We start from the raw sequence: 23,302 nt of genomic DNA on the forward strand, positions 1-23,302 counted from the left end.
AATCTGAAGAGTAAAAAAAAAAAAAAAAAAAAACCTTTCACCGGCGCCACGTGGCACCCTGCCACGTCAGCACCAGTGAGGGGCAAATGTTTGGGGTAAAAATACCCTAAACACGTGGCCCAATGGCCTAGTGACACGTGGCATCCAGCCGTTGGTCAGCAGGGCTCCAATCCTCTGCTGACACGTGTCCTCTAAAAACCCAAAAAGGGGAATCATCCCTTCCCCACTATAAATAGTGGAAGGACCCTCATTAATGGGGGTTGGAACATTTGTTGTTCACATTGAATACTCCTCAAAAAGAAAAACACTTACCCCGAGCAATATTAATTGCAGAATTCTCCCATTACGCGAGAAGTAACTTCCACATTACGTGCATTCTACCTCCCGTATCTTTACTAACTTGATCGTCGGAGGCGGAGCTCCTACCGCCAGGAGTCTTCGTGATTTTGCAGGCACAGGCGTCGAAGGGCATTCTTGGAATTGTAACTCTCCCGCAGGACACATCAAAAAACCCCGAAACAGAAAGAAAATATTATAGTGTATTAAAATTGCCTAAGATAATCTGACAAAAAAAGGAAAAGAAAAAGTGGAGGGAAATTATTTATATAAATTCTTAAATGGACCTGGTTCACACTAATTTATTGTGGACCACTAACATTAGAGAAAGTATGGTTGTTTTATAAACAAAAAAAAGGTCACTATAATTTTAAAAAAAGGTCACTATGTTGAAATAAAAATCATTTTGGTAATATATAGGCCTAAGTGGATATTTTTGTAATAAAACTAATCAATATGAATAATAAAGGCCACTATGCTAAAATTAGGATAATAGCGTCGTATTTCAAGTTCACAATATTATTAAACGTTGTAGTAGTTTTAATAAAGGTTACTATGTTAAAAATAAGGTTACTATGTTAAAAATAAGGTTACTATGTTAAAAATAATGGTCACTATATTCAATATAATGTCAGTTGCGTGTGTATAGACCTCGGGTCCACAATAATATTATTGTGGACCAGGTCCACGCAAGTGTTTTTGAATTATTTAACCAGATTTTGCCACGTGTCATTTTTTATACGCCTTTAGTATATAGTTATTGATTGATAGTATAAATTCTCCAAAAAAATTTAGTGCATATAAAACCGTTAACCTTTGGGGTAGGTTAATGGGAGAGAGAAAGTGTAAAAATAATAATATAATGAAGAGAGAAAATTTTGCGGAAATTTTGCAATACTCAGGTTTTAGGAATAACCGGTTATTTACATGAGGTCATGTAATAAAATATTGAGACTTGATGGTTTTCATGTCTACCCATGATGATGTGGCACAAGATTGTGACACCCATGGATTTAAGAGCGAGATTGTGTGGTGGAGTTGGATAAATACAACTAATTCGAATTTGATTGAGTTAGACTCCAATTAAGGGAAAGTTATCCCTGCATTTCAAGCTCTTATTGGTTTATTATGGTCAATTTTGTTGAGGTTCATTTGTACCACCTTCCTTTTACTACAATTGCTATCTATAGGTACATGATTTTTGTTTATAAATAAAATAAATTTAAAAAAAATAAAAAATAAAATAAAATAAAATAAATAAAACAAAAATAAAAGAAAGAAAGAAAGAAAACTACATCCCAAGGAATTCATCAAAGATTGAACTAAAAAAAGAGTATACAAATTGTTACAAAGCTTCACCTAAGTCCTAATACTAAGTAATGTAGAGATCAATTTGTACCTTTTGAAGTTTTGAGTACAAGAATACACATTTCGGTTCTTTGATAAGACAAGTTGTTAACAGAGCTGAATTAAGTGCAATCAGCATATATACAAAGCCAATTAAACAATAAACACATTCCATGAACCTAAACATCCTAATGTATTTCTTCTTTTTGTTCCTCTGGAAACAGCTTTATATGGAGAGGCAAGTTGTCATACTTTCAAGAGACTGTACATTCGTCGTCATTCAACTCCCAAAAAGACCAACTTCTTGTTATCAGGCTTCGGTAACAAAAAAAAAATTTAGCTACAAAACACTACTGCTATTTTCTAAAACCTCATTCGCCAAACAACAATTAGCTCTTTTCTTCCTCTTCAGTGTCACAAAGGACAGCTCCTCTGTTTTTGGCTCTGCAGGGAGTACAAGACATTGATTAAGATAGCTTAAAATTTTCAGCAATGTAAAGCACAAAAAAAGCAAAAAGGTCAACGTTGGCAAATACAGCATACCTGCGGTATGCAGGTACAACACGATGAACAACTTTAGCAGATTTGCCTTCAGCAACAGCCTGTTTATCTGGGGTGAAGTAGAGAATACAAGAAGTCAAATTTGTTTTCAAAGCATTTACAAGGCAGAAGTAACAATTACAACAGCAAACTACAGATCTGGGCTGATTTAATAAATACTTGTCAAGTTAAGATTATTCGACATAATTGAGGGCTAAGTAAATGATATTCCATGGTTCAAATTAAAAAGTTTCTTTTGGGTGCTCCTCATTATTCATTTACTAAAGATTCGCCAGCTTTGAGCAAGAGAGTAAACGCTTAATGGCGTGCCATGGTGGCGGGGTGAGTGACTGAGTTCTGTGAGTGAGATTTATGTTGCATTTAGATGTAGGGAAAGCAAAATAAGTAAAATGCGAAGTGACAATTAAAACATAATCATTTGTGAAAGTTAAAGTGGTAGATACCATTTCCAAAAATAGTAAGTTGAGTGTAAATTAAAAGAAACATTCAAAAAAGAAAAGTGAGTAAGAAAGAAAGTCATTTGTAAGTTTGAGCAGGGTTAACTTATTATGGTCTGCTGCAAAAATTTCATTAAATGGTGAAACAACTTACTGTGAAGTTGTTTGAAGAGCTAAAATTTGGAGCTTCTAATTTCCCCTTTGCCAAAGCTAATTTTAGGCTTCTGTAGAAGCAGAAACAACATAAATTATATGCCCCACATACCCACCCCAACAATTGGCCTAATGTCTGTTTTCTCAAGTTGTGAAGCAATGTGAGAAACTTGGCCAAAAGCACCTAACTCCTAGTACAAGAAAAAGGAAGCCAAAGATAAAAGGCCAAAGTAACAACTGAAAAGCCTTGTTTTGACATGCGGTTCCTTTTTTTTTTTTTTTTTTTTTTTTTTTGTTTTTTGGCTAGAGGAAAATGATCGAAGACAAAAAATCCCAGTAATGTAGTCAACTGTGCAAGGAGGAGTCTGCTAATCAAACAAAAAATTACATTCACAAAAGAAATGAAAATTTTCCAAATGAAACATGTTAATACTCAGTACTATATTCACATGGATGTTTGGTTTAGAGAAGAAAAGGATTCAGATAAAATGGGATTATAGGAATAAAATTTGCTTGTCTAGGGGAGTAAAAAGTATCAAGACGAAGGAATAGATGATGGAATAATCAAGAAATGCATATTCACCAAACAACTCCAAAGTAGTTTTTAAGAGATGTTTTGCACTTTTACAGGAAGGATCATACTAGCCTCTCCAAAACAAACATTAGTTAATCAAAATTACATACCTGAGGAATTCAGTGCAGCAGTAACAGATGAAGAGTCAGAGTACATAGGAGAAACTATATTCCCACTCCCTGTTGTTTTCTGTAGCCTTTGTTGGTCCGACTGCATCATATCAAGCTTCCTCTTAATTGCTTGGCTCTTTTCCTATATGGGAAGGAGAAAAGTATATGATGGTCCAAGAAAAAAAAAAAAAAGAAGAATAAAAAAAGGGGGAGATTGATGCAGATCCCACAACATATGATGCCAGCCAATGCAAATGTTAATTCATCCACATCCACTGAGGTAAGCAATTGGCACAAAGAACATTACAATCTGGATGAGAAGCAATGCTTGAAACTTGAATAAGACTATACAGCAAAAGAAAAGTAAAATAATTATCAACAGCCTTCAAAATCCAGGATTTATGGTATCTTCCTTTAACATGGACTATAAGCATTCAGTGCAGCTATGAATGAAACCAAAAATTAGCAATGACAACGTGACCAATGAGTGCCATGACCTAGTCAGGAATCCTAAGAAGCAGATAATGCAGCAAAAGATATATTATGAACTATTGGTTATACTAAAGAAACTAAAATACCTTTTCTGCAGAAATCATCTGGGTCAATTGACAGCAGCGCTCTTGCTCTGGATAAACATTCAAACCAACTGTTTAATGACAGTTGAACAAAAGTGTAGCATGAAGTTGACAAGCAAACATGAAAGCAAAAAAAAATATTCAAGATTCTCATAGCAATATAACATTGTAATGCATACTTCTCAACCAAAAAATAATGTTACACCTATCAGTTCCAATGAGCTTGATAAAACATGCCATCTTTATTACACACTTCCTTTTAGTAGTCCGGTACTACTTATCTATATGCTCCAATCAAGGGTCTATATAGAATTACCGATTTCCAAGTATAGCAGAGGTAATGTTTCACAAAGGCGCAAAGCTATCTCCCAGATTTACAAACAGCCTCGAGGAAGACACTTTTGGGAAATTGGGATCAAAATGAAAAAGAAATAATCATTTAAACACTAGATGCAAGATACACTTACTCTCACAAATCAAGATAGAAGGAGAAACGGAAGATGAAATATCACTATATATGCAGATATTACCATTTTTTTCATGGATACTACGTCACCAATCCTATAAGGCTATCCTCCTTTGTTTGGGGTTTGGGGGGGTTGAGGCTCTGTGGTTCAGTTAGAAGTTATTTGAATTCCTAGCTATACAAGTGCGGAATTCAACTCACAATAGAAGTAAACAATTTTTAAAATGCGGAACTCAACTCAGAATATTAGAAAACAATGCTCATTCAACCTACAGGTATGGGTAACACCAACTACCTTCAAGCAGCTTTGTCAGGCACCTAGATACAAAAAATGTTCATGACTATATGTCTGTCTTTTCTTTGCTTCTTCAATAAGGACCTTTCCAGTCGTGCTTACTGCTTAGACATTGCAAATTTCAGGAGCAAATTTCTTTCCCCTCAATTTGATTCAGAATTCTAGTCTCACAAGTTCATATTTGATTCCAATTCAAAGTTCCGACAAACCACCACATAGTTAGTACTAACTAAAGTTAAAAGGCTTGGCCTGTAGACTTGAACTGAAGTATAATCCCTCAGGTTTTAATTCTGAGATGTATTAAATAGCAAATGGGAGCAGAAATAACCTTTTACAAAAGAATCTTGCAGGATATTGTATGCCTTGTAGAGCTCCAACGACAGATTTTCCACAACTCCACTTGCAGAAGAAGGTCCAAGCTTAGTAAGTGAAATAGATATTAAGGGCATTCCTTTAGTTTTACGAGCAATCAACTTTGCAGATGTAACCCCTACAACGAAGCAAAATTGACAATATTTTTGCAGCTTGAGTCAAGATCAAAAGTTGTAAGAAGTATGAAGCAGATATGGAGGATAAATCAGATGTCGGATCACACATAGATAATATAATTATAAATCACATAGTTAGAAAATTCAGTCAATTATGGGGAACAAATCAAGCTAGCCCGGCAACAATCTTATGAAAAATGGAAACATCCTGGAAAAATGCTACTGATGTAACAAAGACAGCATGTTCTTGTCAGCATCATAAGTTCAGATCCCAAGAAAATTGGTAAGGCACAATCCACAAAACTTGACTAATAAAAAAATTATCAAGAGAACAATAATTGGTAAGTCACAATTCAATAAACATTTACAAAGGAGAAAGTGTAGGCGTGTAAAAGGATCAAAGGAACAGAAAGCAGAAGGAATTCATTTTACTTTATTAGTATGGGTGGTTCAATAAAAAAAAAAGTTAGTGCTTCAGCAATTCACTGAGTTTTTCTTTATAACAAAAGAAAATTAAAGGAGCCATGCTGAAACAAATTTCTCTTGTGAAACAGAAAAGGGTAGAGATGGATTACCACTTAATTTAGGCTGCCAATCCATAATAAGCTTCACATCTTTTGATTTTAAAGAAGCAATTACATAATTCATAAAGTCGGAACAGGAACCACTGATGCCTATGCTATCTCTCTGCACATAGATAAAACAAGTTAGCATGAATAATGAAACAGTGAAAAATCATGAGAGGCATTAAACTTTAATCCACGTAAACTCATATGTCGAATCTCACACTACCTAGAGGAATTAGAGCAGAAACTACCAAAAATTCCTCTATCATGTGCTATATTCAAATAAGATACTATAAACTTTTCTACTCTCGCAGCAGGACAAAAGGTCGTACAGATTAGAAAGGACAGAATATCTAAAAACGATTGTGACAATATTTTTAGGATTTCCTAATTCCCTATAGCTGACATATTATGTACAAGTGGGATATTGAACCAAAGTCCTACCCATAACAGTGAAATCTGCAAGAAACACAATAATAAACAATAGTGACAGATTACGACCTCAAATTTAGTCATAAGTCATAACAAATTGCTTCCTTAATTTATTCACAGAAAAAAACCAAATAACCGAGGCTTCCCTTCCACGGAGTACTTTTGTTGATACTATCTTCTTATACTAGTATATTTTTATGATACTGCCTTCTTAATTCACCAAAGTCCACCTCATAATGTCTTTCTAAACTATGTCCAACTCATAATGTCTTTTCTAAACTATGTACAACTCATAACCATTGTCTTTATAGTACCACCAAAAAATTTTATTGCCAATTTTCTAGCCCTAAAAGTATACTACTTATATATAAAACCCTTAACAAACTATATCGATAATTCGCCAATATCTGGTAAAATCGATACATTTTGGAATCAATTTGCCTAACAACAAATGATATAACTAGCTATAATCATAGGTTAAGAGGGTTAATTCAACACCGCAACAAACTATATGGAGCAATGTGATCCTTATACTTCAGTGTTATAATTATAGCATTTGAACAACATAAAAATATACAGGCATATGTAATTCTGAAAAAACACCCCCAAAATTGTCAACTATACATACAATGATCAATGGACATGATTATAGAACCCACTTCTTAAACCCACCTCATCACAACAGGGTTTTTAGGGTTTCATCCAAAAAATTAGCTGTAATTTTACCCAGAAAACTTCCACAAGTATTAACAGGTATATAAAATTCTGAAAAATGCCCCAAAAATGCCAAATTTCACATACAACGATCAAGGACATGATATCAGAACCCATTTCTTAAACCCCATTTCATCACAGTAGGTTATTTTTAAAAAAAAAAAAAAAAAACTTTTTGGGGTTTAATTAAAGAAAAGTGTTAGAAATATACCCAGAAAAGTTCCACAAGTTTGGATTTTTGCAGCTTTAATTCTGAAAAAATAAAAGGGAAGAAAAAAGAATCAATACCATGTCATCGAGTTGGTGAACAGAGCGAAGAGCCTCCCAAGTGTAGGAACGAAAATCAGTGACATGAAAAGCGAGGTGAGAGGAGTCAACTGCAAAAACCCTGAACAAAAATGGGTTCAAAGCCGGAACTCCATCGCCATTAAAGGTAGCAGAAGCTTCAAACTCAGGTTTTGCTTCGCCGAAAATGGGTTGAAATTCTTCCAAATCAAACCCCATTTTCATGGATCAGTCCTCGAACCCGGGAAGCTAGAGGAATTGCCTTAGTACAGTCTATATTGTCGTTTGATTTTTGAAGGGGAAGAAGGTGTGTGACCTATGAAATCCTAAGATGCAATTCTAGTATTCCATTTTAATTAAGAATCATTCCTTTATACTATGTATAAACTACTTGATAATTCTCAATTCATCTTTGGTTTTTGAAATTAACGGTATTAAAATTAAAACTATAATACGGAAATCTTTAGAGAAATATAAATTAATAGTCAATCTTAAATTTGTTTCATGTCTCATATAATAAGGGATGATAATTTTGTTGCTCATAACTTAGCTAGATTAGTGCCTTTTGGAGATGAACAAGTTTGGGAAAATTATTATTCCCCGTCCATCTCCCCGTATGTACTTATGGACAAGCTTTCCATTGATTGATTATGGTACTTTTCCTTGGTTTCAATATATATATATATATATATAGTTTGATACGTGGGTTATGGGAATAAAAGATTGAGGATTAGAGGGTTGGATTAGGATTGGAGATTAGTTGGTGAAATTCATAAAAATTCGACTAGTGTAATACTAACCTACAATATATCACAAATTCGAGGCATGATTCAATCAATCATAAAAAATTATCATAATAGATGTTCAAAGATTTTTGGTACTCTCATCATGTGCATGTAGAGATGTAAAACTAACTCGATATTAAACCGACTAAAAAAAACCCTCTATAACTTCACCGAACTCAACAAAGACACCCGAATTAACACCTATCAAGCTAGAATGCCCAACAAAAACTCCCACAAATCTATTCCGACTGCACCGAACCGGCGAACCCGACTTAAACATCCAAATTGACACCTACTTAGCGTGTCCAACAAAAAACTCAGCTTTGAGACGCTCACCTTAGCACCTGCTCGTACATGGTCACTCTCGCTAGTCACTACCACACGGTCTTAAGGCTAGGGGTGTACACCAGTCCAAAACCGGACCGGACCTGGACCGGATCTGTTGGGACCGGGACCTGAATCAAGGGATTTTGAGGACCGGAGACCGGACCTGATTCAACAGGTCCGGTTCCGGGTCAGACCTGAAAAATCAGGTCCAATCCGGGTTTGGACCTGAACAGACCTGATTTGTATTTTTTTCGTTTTTTTTTTATTATTAATACATAACCTATTGGACCTGCATATGGACCTGTTTTGTGATTTTTAGACCTGTTACATAATTTAATAATTACATAAAATCTCAAATTATCAATCACAAAATTACATAAATTCTATAAAGCCCCAATTTTCAAACACCAAAAATACAAACCTTGTAAAATTAACAAATAATTCATAAAATTACATAAAGTTTCTAAGGCGTCAAATACTAGAAATACATAAATTCTCCAAAGACAACTTGAATTTTGACGAGTTATTTTCCCTTTGATTGCGTGATTCACACTAATGAGTCCACAAAAACAACTTCGTGTGAACTGGCCCAGTGTTTAGTAGTGTGAACTGGCAGCATTAATGATAATCTTCAAGCATGCCAAGGTTAACATATCCTGTAGTCAAAATCTGTCAATCTTGACAGTGAGAAAAAAGCACAGATTCCCTCCTCCCTCAACTAGCCAGCCACTTAGGCAAGGCCTGCAAGGGTACATAACAGCCTTGGTTGCAGACTTGCAGTTACAAGTAGTCGCCCTGAGACCAGACTGAATGTTTTACAAGTATCAATGATAGAAGCAGCATAAACAGAAATAGATGAACAGATAAGAGCAGCAATGAGCCTAGTATCTGATAATAACCAATGCAGCTTATGGTGGCATCCAAACTACAAGAAGTATCGATCTTCTAATAGCAATTTACCAACAAGTAGTAAAAATATATGAAGTATATCATACCATATAGAATAGAAAGGCCATTTATGTTTAGAGATGCAAGATCCTCTGCATTACAGAGTAGTTAATTACAAAACAGCCAACTGATGACATACAAAAACATTTATTGGTAAAATAACAGCATAAAAATCACTCTCGCCAACAAAAAAGAGTGGGAAAAATAATGAGCATAACAAGGAAAATTTGAGTCCAGGATCATCAAGGTGTAAAATTCAATTTGCCAACAGAAAATTATATGATAGTGACTGTAAGAGTGTACTAGAAACTCCTAACAAAACCAAATCTAAGTAGGCATATAAAGAATGGAAAATGAATGGCAAAAAAGCATCTGCGTATCTATTTCTAAATATTTAATCAAGTATACACGAAGCAAGTAATGAGCAAACAAAAACATGTCAGTAAATGAAGCAAGAGAGTAGTAAACCAACACTAATGCATATCGGAGATTATGAATAAAGTATAGGATTAATAGGTGATTGTATTGATTATTGATAAGAGGAATACAACGCTGTATATATAGCCATACAGAGGGATTGTTCTTTGCTAAGAAAAAGTTCAAGTTTAAGACATTTCAAGAGCACAACATTATGTATGTAGATGAATCAAAGAACTAGGAGGGCACAATGGACATACCAAAAATTCATGTATTACACCCTGCCTCAACGCACAAATTTAAATTACTTAGTACTCCGTATTATATAGTTCACTTTCCTTGTTCTTGTTGAAAAAGTGTTACACCCTGCCTCAACGCATAAACAATACAATCAGTACTGCGGTACATACTCCCTTATCTTTGTCATAAACAACACAATCAGTACCCACACGATACTCCACCCCTAGCCAGCCCCGAATACCTCTACCCCAAAAGTAAAAAAAGAAAAAACAGAAATTAAACTCACAATTCGAAAGAAACCAAAATTCAACAAGAATTCGAAACAAATGAAATCGAAAACAGTTACTTAAACTAAAAAAAAAAATAAAAAACAAAAAAAGAAAACATGAATTTGAAAGAAATGAACTAAAAAAGAAAAAAGAAATTCAACATGCAAACATCAAACAATCATTATAACCAATTGAAACATGAATAATCATATAATCACACTAAATTTATTATTTCGAATACAAAATACCCGAATATAATTAGATTTACATTAAAAAAAACAAAACAAACTTACAATGCCAAGCGGTGGCTGATGCAGCGTGCAGAAGGGCGGTGGGCGTCTAGTGTCTGGTGGACGTGGTGGTCGCCTGAGAGCGTGAGGGAGGAAGGCTTGCTGGGAGGGTGTCGGCCGAGAGTCTCTGAGAGCAGAGAGAGTGAGGGAGTTACGGAACTTAGGGTTACTGAGGCATGAGGGTTAGAGATGAAAAGTCAGGGATGGGTTGTTTTGATTTTTGAAAAAAAAAAATCACAATTTCCCGGGTTTCAGGTCCGGACCTGAAAACCCCGGTTTTGGACCTGATCCGGACCGGAACCGGAAACCTTGATTTTCAAGGACCAGGAGCGGACCTGAATCTACAGGTCCGGATCAGGTCCGGTCCCAACAGGTCCGGTTCAGGCCGGTTTTCAGGTCCGGTCCTTTTTATATTCACCCCTACTTAAGGCCATCAGCATTCTGCCCTCCCTACCCTCCCTAAGAAAACTTTGTCGGCCAAACCAAAAAAAAAAAAAAAGTAAAGAAAGAGCAAATTCATGCAAATCAACCGCGCTAAATCAAAGAAATCAAACCCAAATCTTGTGTCACTTAGTTCAGTGAAGATGCGGAACGGCAGAGTTTCATCCAAGAAATCATCTTTGTTAACTCGCACTCTCTATATAATTCTTCTTTTTGCTATTTCAATCTTCTTCTTTCTCCTATATTCTAAGGATGTTTTAGAAGATGAACAAAACCCACTTTTTAATAATGATTTTCAGTCTATTTCTAACCCTCATCATCAATCTGAGCAGGTAAAATTGATTCTTTTTACATGGGTAATCCCCAATTTCAATTAATTTGATATTGTTCTGTGTTCTTGAGCTTTTTTTGTAATCTCAAATTTCTGCCTTTCTGGGGTTGTTTTGTCTTGTGATTTTATGAATGAATGTTGATTTTGTTTCATTAATCATTATTATTCTATTATTGGGGTTTTGATCATTTGGGGTTCGGGAGATGATTAGATGTGATGAGGTCTGCTCAATTTGCTGTAAATCTGTGTAGATTGTCTATGTTATTGAAGTTGGAAATTTTAGTTGGGATAAAAAGTTGATGAATGTTACCTATTTTTAATTACTGTAATATTTGTTACCTGTGCTCTAGATTGACATTCAAATGATAAAAAGGATACTGAAGAATAATAAACTGTTTACTGGTATCTCTTTCTATGTTTTAAGTAATCTGAAATTGCTTCTATCTGTAGATAAGGAGTCCTGTGCACTATGTTGATGAGCATTTACCAGCTCGGACTTTCAGCCGTGACCTGCGCCCTTGTGTCAAGCCTACTGCTAGATACCAAGGTTAAATGTTTTGCAGTCATTCTTGCTTTTTCTTGAAGAAAGTAATAGTTGGAATTATTGTAACAGAAATTCTTAAGTGCTGCTGAAACTTTTTGATCTTGATCGCTATCATGTCAATGTTTACTAATGGGATATTTCCTTGACTACTTATTAAAGCGTACTAATATACTTACTAACTTGGTTCTGTATTTTCATATATGGTCAGTTGCTCAGGAATCTAACAGATATTTGACTGTAAAAAGCAATGGAGGGCTAAATCAAATGCGTACTGGTGTAAGTTACTTTGGCTTTTTTCTCTTATGATTTGTATAAGCTGGTATAGCGGCTTTGTTGAATTCATTTGCCAAAGTAAGATGCTGGCAATAAATTATTAGATATAGGTTTTAATCCGTTTGGATGGAAAATACCTGTAATAATTTAACTAGAAAAAGAATGCAATTTACCAAAACCTTTGCTAGTGCATACATGCTTGAGCTTAAATTCTTGTTCATGTGTATTTGAAGTATACATGTGTGAGTTTGCATGCATTTTTTGCAATGATGTATTGATGTGTACCTGATTCTGGCCTATTTATTTGAATGTTCATATATGCATATCTAGCAATGTTGAATATCCACACAATTAAGCATAAGCACATGATTTTACTCGGTTGCAGATTTACTCCTGTACCTTTTGTTGTTATTGATATTGATGTAAATGAAGCAAAATTCCAATCAGTGAAGCTTGAATTGTACTGAATCATAACCATCATATTGAGAAATTTGCTTTCTTTTTCAAGTTGTTTAAGCTTTCTTCCATGTTCTATTTGTTTGCTTTTTTTTCATTGTTGTAATAAATACCCTTGTCCCTAGATTGCTGATATGGTGGCTGTGGCACGCATTATGAATGCAACCCTGGTGATTCCCACTCTGGATAAACGTTCATTTTGGCAGGATTCAAGGTCTCTTTGGCAGCCCTTTGTAAAAGCTCTTCTTTGTTTCTGCTCTGTGGTTTCTTACCATATTTTAATTTTCTTGATCAGTGTATTTGGGGACATATTTGATGAGCTCTATTTCATGAGAAGCTTGCATCAGGATGTGAGAATTGTGAAGGAACTTCCTAAACAGCTGGAATCTGCTCCTCGAGCCCGCAAACACTTTGGTTCCTGGTCAGGGATGAGCTATTATGAGAATATGACACATTTGTGGAGGGAATATCAGGTGGGCCTTTTGAATTATTTATTGTTTTTTTTTCTTCTTTGTGGTACTTGGATGAGCAATTCTGTTTCCATATTCAGAACTTTTTTTTTTTTTTTTTTTTTTGGGGGGGGGGGGTATCTTGAGTTAAGCAAACCATTGTAAACCGTCTGGATGGTGTTTTCCCAAAGTATAATGGAATTTGACTTGTCTAGTCATGATATTCAGGTGATTCATGTTGCAAAATCAGATTCTCGGCTTGCAAATAATGATCTGCCTCTTGACATTCAAAGGCTCCGATGCCGTGCTCTATACCATGCTTTACATTTCTCTCCCCCTATTGAACATTTGGGCAAGGTGAATTTCTACGTTTACTTTACCTTGCTGTCTGAAGAAAACAGATTTTGTGGAGAAAGCCATTAAAAGAACTTCTAGTATTTGCAAGAGCTTTCCATGTTTTCAGTGTTTCCTTTAGAATGATTTCAAGAGGCACACTATGGGGTATGTTTTAAATCAGGTTCTGACTTTATGGCAGTGACACCACAGAGGCTTGTGGAGCGGCTAAGGTCACGTGAGGGTCAGTACATTGCTCTTCATCTTAGATATGAGAAGGACATGCTTGCTTTTACTGGGTGTACCTATGGTCTTTCTGATGCAGAATCTGAGGAGTTGAGGAATATGAGGTACTGATATTTATATTTGCAAACACCAAATGTATATGAAGCATATGCTTCAAAGTCTAAATCTACTGCAAGAAATGCTTAGAAGCACTTCTGGTTTGTCGTAAATGGAGCTTTAGTTTCAAGACAAGGACTGGCAAAATATAGACTTTCCCAAATTTGCTGCCTAAGGAGCAGTAATCTGCAAAAAGCAACATAATGGACATAATCTAAATTAACCGATTTGTAGAACCTGATTAGGTTCAGAGGGATACAAAAATGAATAGAAAAGGCAACATAATGGACATAACCTAAATGAACCGATTTGTAGAACCTGATTAGGTTCGGAGGGATGCAAAAATGAATAGAAAAGTTTTCATGTCAACTGATGTTTGTGGTGTGTATCAATAAGCCTTCACACCACCACTATTACATGGAAGATTTAACAACCTCCCATGTTTTTTTACATAACAAACTGATGCTTCTCTGCCCAAAATTGTCAGGGAGAACACACACCACTGGAAAGTAAAGAAAATAAACTCCACAGAGCAGAGGAATGCAGGCCTTTGTCCACTTACACCCAGAGAGGTTGGGATCTTTATTAAGGCTCTTGGTTATCCTCCGTCAACGTTAATTTATATTGCTGCCGGAGAGATTTATGGAGGTGCTAAGCGATTGGCTGAGCTGACTTTGCGATTTCCTAATGTGATTTTTAAAGTATGCACTAAAATTACATGCTTTTCCTTGTTAATCGACCCCCTACATTTTTTAGGACATTTGTGGAGAAGCTATCTTGGATTCCATCATTAGCTAGTTTTTTGTTGGCAGGAAATGCTGGCTACCCAAGATGAATTAGGAGCTTTTTCCCATCATGCTACTCAAGCTGCTGCTATTGATTATATCATTTCTGTGGAGAGCGATGTGTTCATTTCTTCTCATTCAGGGAACATGGCAAGAGCAGTTGAGGGTCATAGGCGGTTCCTGGAGCACAGAAAGACAATTACGCCTGACAGGTAATTGGCTGCTGGTTTGAAATACCAATGTGTCTTTATTTGTCCTTAGTGCTTGTGATGGAGTTCTTTTTTTTTTTTTTTTTAGGGTAATCAAACCATAAGATGGTTTGCTAAACTATCCTGAAACTAGAACCATATTTCCAAATAAAATTTCCAGTTATTAGAACCAAAAGTTATCAGAAGATTTTATTTGAAGGTAGAGAAGCCCTATTGTTTCTTTGGTTTGTTGGGGAATGTCGTATCTGTTGTTTTGTTGAAGTAACGACTATTGAAACGTAAAGAAGTTGCAGTTTCTCATAGTTTGCCGGTCAAGTTGGTGGTCAAAAGTATTTTTTTACTGTCAATAACTATTCTGTTTCTTATCTAGTTAATACTCTCATGAATTGCCAACATAGGAGGCCATTTGGGGTCAACACTAGTGAAGTAGTGAGATTGTAAACCATAACAATCTTCCATCCGTTCCTTTTCACTTTGGTGGTAGGTCCCTTGGATTGACATTCTTTAGGGGGGAGGTGGTGGCCTGTTGTGAAGGTTTAGGTTGGGATTTGGGAGAAGAAGGGGTTTCTATATCTATTTGCATATGTGGATGATACTATTCATTTCTGCATACAGTTGTCAGGAGGCCTGAATGCTTGTGTATTAATATAGACAACAAATCGATTAGTGATGTCAAATGTTCTATCTTGTGTATTAATTTTGTTATGTTTTCTAATATCATATGTTGACCTGTTTTCTGCAGGAAGGGTCTAATTGAAGTATTCGATAAGTTGGATTCTGGAAAACTACAGGAAGGGCCATCCGTATCCAATATTGTCAAAAGGATGCACAGGAATAGGTAAGATTAAAAGAGCTATACTTCAGTTGTGTTTAGGAAGTAGGCCATTAGCCATACTTTCTCCTTGCGACATAATTTTATATATCGTGCCAATATTGGTAAGTGTCACACTCTCGTTCTCTTTTACATTATAGGCAAGGGGCTCCAAGGAAAAGGAGTGTCCCTCCACCAGGAATTAAGGGCAGAGCACGATTCCGGTTTGAAGAATCATTTTATCAGAATCCGTACCCAGAATGCATATGCAAGTCATAGGATCATTTGCTGCAACTTTAACATGAATTCTTTTTTGTGAATCTGCTGATGGTTTTATGACTCCAGAGTATTTTTTTGGGCATGGCTTCACCTTATGTCCTTGTCACGAATGTGCAAAAATGAGCTAGGATATATGTTACTTTCCCTTTGTTGTAAAAATATATATCTACAATTTTGTTATCATTTTTTTTGGTAATTCTTTTTGTTTCATTACATCATTTAGAGGATTAGGGCTCTAAATTGGGTTAATGTTGTACATTTTACATTCTGATTGCGGCATCATCAGCTACTAAATTAGCTTCTCGAGCTTTTTATTCGTTATGCTTGTGTTTCCTGATATAAACGATATTTGATGTTTAATTCATGCATTGAATATACTTCTAGTTGTTATGCTTATTGAGTGTTTCTTTTAGCAAAAGAATTTTTTTAAAAAAAAGTTTGAAGGAGCTATGCAGCTAATGCTTGAATTTTAATTTTAAAAAAGTAGTTACATTGTAATTCATAAAATCAGAGCAAGAACCACCCATGCCTATGCTATTTCTCAAGAATAATGTAAAATTCGAAATTTTAGGCACTAAAACAAGGTAATAAGAATAATGTAAGTATATAACATTCTTAGATTGTGAAACATCATAACCAAAAGAAAAGATTATTATGAGCGTAATTTAATTACCGGTTCACTTCACTTAAAAAAAAAATATTGAGTAAAAATAATTTCTGTTTAGCAAATTCAGTATTCTTAAACAAGAATTATAATTGAAAATCAGTAAAAATAATTTCAATTCAGTAAAATTAATTTAAATTTAGTAAAAATAATTTAAGTTCCGCAAATATAATTTTGTTTCAATTGTATGTAGGTTATTATTGCCGCCAACATAAAATAAAAAACTGTAAAATTTTGGGCAACATTAAGCTTGAAACCGCCAAAGAATTAAAAAAAAAAAAAAAAAAAAAAAAAAAAAAAAAAAAAAACCACCCACCCACAAAATCAATCCTTGAGTTTCATCCTCCCATAGCAGCAAATTCGTTGATGTGTTGCGCAATTTCATCAGAAATTCATTGGTTGTCTTGATCGTGATCTTGGGTATAATCGAAATCGTGCTTCCAATTTCAGGTAATCTCTGATTTATGATGGTTCTTTTAATTTTATTTACATATTTTTCAAGAATCTATCAAAATCAAGTTTTTTATTTTTGTTGTAATTGAATTCTGATTTTAGTTTTTAGAGAAATTACATGCAAATTCATAAGTTTTGATTATAAGATGAAAATTGCAATTTTGGTGTGCTGGGATAGTTTATGATGCTTGAAATTCACAAGTTTTGATTATAAGTAGAGTGTTCTGCGTCCTTTTCCCCTTCCAAACTGATGCATGAATTGATTTGCGTTATATAGAAAGATTGTAAGGGTGAATATTATAAAGGCTATGCAATTCAATGTTGGATAAAATTCTGGTGTACACACGCACAAAGCACTTAAAGTTATGTACACCCGGGTGTATCGTACACCATTAGTATTTTGTTCACATTTTGATGATTGTTTATTTGTTTTCTTTCATCATCAAATGAAGTGCAAAAACTAACGTTGGTTAGTTGGGTGTATGGTACACCCGGGTGTATATAACAAATACCACGCACAAAGAAAATATAGAAATGAAGAGGGTATGTAGAAAACTGACCATAGTACTAAGCAGAACAACAATGAGAGTACAACTGATCATCATTCATCAATCATCACTCATTTGATACCTCTACAGAACCTGAAAAATGCAGTAATATAATTTCATTAAAAAAAAAAACCATCAGTTTGTTTATTCTATTTTGGCAAGGTAGCTTATGATGTTTATACTAGCGAGAATTAGCTTGGTGTTCTTTGGATCATAATCTATTAATACATCTGCATAATTTTACCAGACAGACTTTGAATCTGAATCTATTCGTTTCTGTTTTTTATCTTTTGGAAAATTATAGAGGATGGTTTCCGAATCCAGTATAGTTGGTGTTCTGCCCTCCAAACAAACATTACAGCATAGCCCAAGGTTACTGCAGGACAAGGAGTTAACTACAAGGTTAAGTCCCCAAATTAACTTTTCCACTCCATCAACACCAAGCAGTTCCCATAGTGAGCCACAAATCAGTAGGAAACGCTGTCGATTTTGTGAATCACAGCCCAGTTTTCATGCTACTAACCAGATTAATCTAGGCCTCAGTGATGAGAATTCATCAATAAAGCGAGATGTCCCTTTTGTTAGTTGGCCACAAAACTTTACATTTCAAAGTCATGAGGTGAATAAGTTTGTTCAAGGCTCTGAAACAAAACAGCCTTCTTTTTTTGTTAAGAATCATCATGAATTTCCAAGGAAAACATCACCTTCTGGAATTGGAATGAACTTGAACAATGCCGGTTTGTTTCCTTTAGATGGAAATAATAAGGGAAGTGATGAGGAAGAAGTGGATTCGTCTGTGGATTTTTCCAAGGCAATTGAGGATGCAATAAGCAGAATTGAGTCCCTTATTCCATCACTTCAAAAGCTTGTTAAAACTGACCAGTCATCAAACCAAAAGAGTGTTGATGATTTGGTTATGCCCAATATCTCAAGTTCAGCAAATCCTTTACGCAAGGAAAAAGACTTGGTAGCAACAAATGAGCTACGCCTCACTGACAATTTGGCTGTATTTGGTGAAAATATGTTTTTTAACCAAGGGAGTCCAATGGTTAGAAAAGGCAACTCTCCAGATCTTTCTCAGGTCAAATGGAGCAGGAATATTGATTCTGTAGGTCATGGTGATGGTATGCGACAACAGATGCTTTATCAGAATGGAGATTTTGATCCTATGAGAGGTGAGATCAAATGCTCGAATGTGACGCATAGATTGGTTGATAAACCGTCAGGTTGGGTATCAGCTCAAAGTGATGATAGAATGAATGGAGTAGAGTTGGTGAAGAATTCAAATGTTCAGTCAATCAGCCAGGTTCCTGGGCCTATGTTTAAGGCCGTCTTTGGTAGACCTGAGTCACTTGAAGGTAAATTGAGTAGGAATGAATCTTTTTCAAGTCATGCCTCAAAACATGTACAAGGTTTGAGCCTCATGCCACATCAGTCCTATTGTGGAGAGGCTATTAAAAGAGAAGCGACATTGAGGCCCTGCACACATGTTCCATCTGCGGGGTCTACAAGTTCCATGAGACATAACAGAACAAGTAATGCGCGTCCTCCTCATCAGAAATGGAGTCAGAGTCATACAAGTGGAAGAATTGCACAAGAAATGGGCCAATCATCGAAGATGATCAGGTCTAGGGATTCTTTTAACAGAAATAGTCTAATCAGGAAAAGTATTAAGGGGCCTTTGCACAGCAAGGTTGCACCTCATGATCAAATCTCAGAGGAAACGAGTTGGAATTCATGCACTTCTTCTGGCTCAACAACTCAACAAAGTGGCTCGCCGTCTTCTTTGAGTGGGAGTTATGAATTATCAGGAAGTGATAGTTATGATAGTGATGAAAGTGAGCCACTGCATGAGAAAGTGAGCCACTCAACAAGGATGAGAGAACAGCCTGGATACACTGATATTATCACTTCAGGATACAATGATACTTCTTCCTATTCTAACAGTAGAGATGACTACTCTGATGCAAAATCCTCGAGCCAAATGAGTTCAGAACGGTTACATAAGTGGGACCCACAAAAGGAAGGAGGAAAAAGGAAAGGGAGATTGAGGAGACTTGGAAAGAAGCTAGGGATGATTTTTCACCACCATCACCATCACCACCACCATCATTATAGGGATGAATCCGATGCACGTCATGCTAGATCATTTTGGAAACGACTTGGAGAGATGTTTCATCATACAAAAAATGCCAATCATCGTCAGAAACTAAAGTCAGAGAAGCCAAGAAAATCTGAGGTCAAGACTTTGGTGAAGAGGAAACAACCAGGACATTTTTATGCACTTGTAAGTGGGCTAATGAAGCACATGAGGCATTCTAAGAAACCTAAACAAGTGAAGAATGGTTTCAAGGGGCTTGGAAGTGGTCGTCATGGGGGTAAAAAGAAGGGGAAAAAACTGCTTTGGTGGCCGAAAATTCATGGGGGAAGAGGCAGAGTGAAGGTGCCCAACAAAGGAAAGGCCAGGCTCGGAAATTATAGGACAAAAAGTTTTGCTGCAGCTAAGATGATTTTGAAGAAATGAAAGTGTCTCATTTTATTTGTATCAATTATGTATATGTATGTTAACAATGTAGCATTTATTTTTCAAAGTTGCAAACATGAAAATCTCTTTCATATCAAAAAGATAAACTGCCTAGTATTTCTACATAATGTAATATTTTATAATTTCTTCCTACGTTTACTTATTGAATATCATATGGATGATGAAAACACATTAAGGTAATAAACAACTGTTATAATCAGGTCGGGTCATTTCCAAGTTAGGTCATTCTTGGATTCAAGTCGGGTTATGTTCAAGTCAATAATTTACAGGTTACAATCAGGTCGGGTCATTTCCAAGTCAGGTCATATTCATGTTCAACTAACTATAAATAGATAATTATCATTTTTATCAAGCTAATTATTTCCTTTGACTATAATATATATGACAATATACTAAGGAACTATAATCTATAATTTAGGAAGATAATTATCTCCTTTGACCATACAACAAATATATACTATATTTAACCTTAAATTTGAGGATGATGCTCCTTTATTTTGCTGGCCTGGACCAACTTGGTCTCTCAAGACAAAATGCTTTAATCAACAATAATAAGGTGGTCTAAATTGCATTTAAGGTGATTTGAAATCGGGTCAGGAACAATTTGGGTTGAATCTAGGTCTGGTCAATAACAAGTCGTGTTAATTTTGAGTCGAGTTAGTAACAAATCGGGTTGAATTTTTGGGTTGGGTAAGTAATAGGTAAGGTAAAATTTGGGTCAGGTCAATAACAAGTCGGGTTGAATTTGGGTCAGGTCAATAACAAGTCGGGTTAATTTCGGGTCGGGTTGAATTCAGGTCAGGTTAGTAACAAGTCGGGTTAAATTCGGGTTTTGACGAGTAAAAACGGGTTTGGGTCAATTTCGGTTCAAGTCGGGTTTGGTGCAAGTTAATTAAATTGGCCGTTGTAAACCGGTAATTCGATTCAAGTTGTAAACCGGTAAATTGGCCGTTTAAAAGCAAACTGAATGGTTCCACACACCCAATTGGACTCCCAAAAGGTATTTGGTACCATGGTAAACATTTCGGCAATTTTTATTTCTGGGTGAAAAAAAGTCAAAAAATTCCAAAATTGAAGGCTAATATCCACACTTTTTAAGAATTTTGGAGGTTCCGGGGCCCGGTGTCGAAAAGTCTTGAAATTCTATGGGATACATCTCGGGGTCATATAATGCCGTTTGGAACCATATATGATCATTATTTGTTGTCATAAATGTTTGTGGAAGGCTTGAATTAATGAAATCGGTGCAAGTTGTAAACCGGTAAATTGGTCGTTTAAAGGCAAATTGGATGGTTCCACCCACCCAATTAGACTTTCGGAGGGTATTAGGGACCATGGTAAACATTTCGGCAATTTTTAATTCCGAGCGAAAAAAAAAATCAAAAATTTTCAAAATTGAAGGCTAATATCCACGTTTTTTGAGATATTTTGGAGGTTTCGGGTCCTAGTGTAGAAAAGTATTAATATTTTAGGGGATACATCTCGGGGTCATATAATGCCATTTGGGACCATATATGATCATTATATGTTGTCATAAATGTTCGTAGTAGACTTGAGCTAATGAAATCCGTGCAAGTTGTAAACCGGTAATTAAATTGGTCTTTTAAAGGCAAGTTGGATGGTTCCACCAACCCAATTGGACTCCCGGAGTATATTAGGGACCTTGGTAAACATTTCGGCAATTTTTATTTCCGGGAGAAAAAAAAGTAAAAAAATTCCAAAATTGAAATTTGCGCTTTTTGAGAAATTTGGGATGTTTCGAGGCCCGATGTCGAAAAGTTTTGAGATTTAAGGGGATACATCTCAGGGTCATATTATGTCGTTTGGAATCATATAGGATCATTATATGTTCTCATAATTGTTTGTAGTAGGCTTGAGTTATTTTAATCGGTGCAAGTTGTAAACCGATAAATTGGTCGTTTAAAGGCAAATAGGATGGTTCCACCCACCCAATTGGATTCCCGGAGGATATTAGGGACCATGGTAAAAATTTCGGCAATTTTTATTTTCGGGCGAAGAAAAGTAAAAAAATTCCAAAATTGAAGGCTAATATCCACGCTTTTTGAGAAATTTTGGAGGTTTTGGGGCCCAGTGTCGAAAAGCCTTTAGATTTTAGGGGATTAATCTCAAGGTCATATAATGTCGTTTGGAACCATATATGATCATTATATGTTGTCATAAATGTTTGTGGTAGGCTTGAGTTAATGAAATCGGCGTAAGTTGTAAACCGGTAAATTGGCTGTTTAGAGGCAAATTGGATGGTTTCACCCACCCAATTGGACTCCCGGAGGGTATTAGAGACCATGGTAATTATTTTGGCAATTTTTATTTCCGAGTGAAAAAAGTCAAAAAATTCAAAAATTGAAATTTATTATCCACGTTTTTTGAGAATTTTTGGAGTCTTCGGGGCCCAGTGTCGAAAAGTCTTGAAATTCTAGGGAATAGGGGTCATATAATGTCGTTTGGAACCATGTATGATTTTTATTTGTTGTCATAAATATTCGGGGTAGACTTGAATTAATGAAATTGGTGTAAGTTGTAAACCAGTAAATTGGTCGTTTAAAGACAAATTGGATGGTTCCACCCACTCAATTGGACTCCCGGAGGGTATTTGGTAATATGGTAAGCATTTCGGCAATTTTTATATCCGGGCGAAAAAAAGTCAAAAAATTACAAAATTGAAGGCTAATATCCACGCTTTTTGAGAAATTTTGGAGGTTTCGGCCTAAATCCTAGTTTTAGTAGCATTTTCAATCATGAATTTGGTCTTCCCACCTTTCCCACAAATCCTTCCAATGGCTTGAGTCAAGTGATCCCCCTTAAGAGTACGCTTGACATCCAGGATATCGATTGTAGACATATGAAAATAATCATACTTGAGAAAAACATCCCTTACTTGCTCAGGTTCAAACCCCAACATGAAGGCTTGAACATAGCTAGCACACTTGTAAAGGTTGCTAATGTTTGTGGTGTTAGGCATAGTCTTAGTTCAACCTGTTTCGCCTTAAGGTTCATGCGGATGTCAATTTCATGTCATTGCGAATGGGCTCGTAAATCTGGCTTTTCCATGTTTAACAAGAGGTGTGCGACGGTGTGGTGGTGCATTCACAAAGCAGAACTGAAGTTCAACACTATCTGACACTTCTTGAGGCTGAATGGCCTCAAATTTTGGCTTCCTTGCCAATTCCATATTACAAAGAAAACTAAATCTATACATCCAAAGA

General features: G+C 35.7%; 3 protein-coding genes across 3 annotated transcripts; 2 read left to right on the forward strand and 1 right to left on the reverse strand.

Moving 5' to 3' along the window:
- Nucleotides 1-1,628: 1,628 nt before the first annotated feature.
- Nucleotides 1,629-7,747, reverse strand: LOC110682003. The gene is made up of 7 exons (XM_021858201.1): nt 7,343-7,747; nt 5,918-6,029; nt 5,183-5,344; nt 4,097-4,143; nt 3,519-3,660; nt 2,227-2,293; nt 1,629-2,127 (listed from the first exon to the last, which is right to left on the reverse strand). Exons 1-7 carry the CDS (start codon nt 7,562-7,564, stop codon nt 2,073-2,075), a joined length of 807 nt encoding a protein of 268 aa, XP_021713893.1. The 5' UTR covers nt 7,565-7,747; the 3' UTR covers nt 1,629-2,072.
- Nucleotides 7,748-10,575: 2,828 nt separating this feature from the next.
- On the forward strand, nt 10,576-16,189 carry LOC110682004 (uncharacterized protein At1g04910-like). The gene is made up of 11 exons (XM_021858202.1): nt 10,576-11,388; nt 11,838-11,934; nt 12,140-12,207; nt 12,786-12,874; nt 12,956-13,133; nt 13,338-13,466; nt 13,656-13,792; nt 14,272-14,485; nt 14,597-14,781; nt 15,521-15,616; nt 15,751-16,189. Exons 1-11 carry the CDS (start codon nt 11,134-11,136, stop codon nt 15,866-15,868), a joined length of 1,566 nt encoding a protein of 521 aa, XP_021713894.1. The 5' UTR covers nt 10,576-11,133; the 3' UTR covers nt 15,869-16,189.
- Nucleotides 16,190-16,480: 291 nt separating this feature from the next.
- On the forward strand, nt 16,481-20,238 carry LOC110682005. Its single transcript, XM_021858203.1, has 2 exons — nt 16,481-16,982; nt 17,838-20,238. Exon 2 carries the CDS (start codon nt 17,841-17,843, stop codon nt 20,055-20,057), a length of 2,217 nt encoding a protein of 738 aa, XP_021713895.1. The 5' UTR covers nt 16,481-16,982; nt 17,838-17,840; the 3' UTR covers nt 20,058-20,238.
- The last annotated feature ends 3,064 nt before the right edge of the window (nt 20,239-23,302 follow it).

Source organism: Chenopodium quinoa, unplaced genomic scaffold (genome assembly GCF_001683475.1).
Source record: "Chenopodium quinoa cultivar QQ74 unplaced genomic scaffold, ASM168347v1, whole genome shotgun sequence".
NCBI lineage: Eukaryota > Viridiplantae > Streptophyta > Magnoliopsida > Caryophyllales > Amaranthaceae > Chenopodium > Chenopodium quinoa.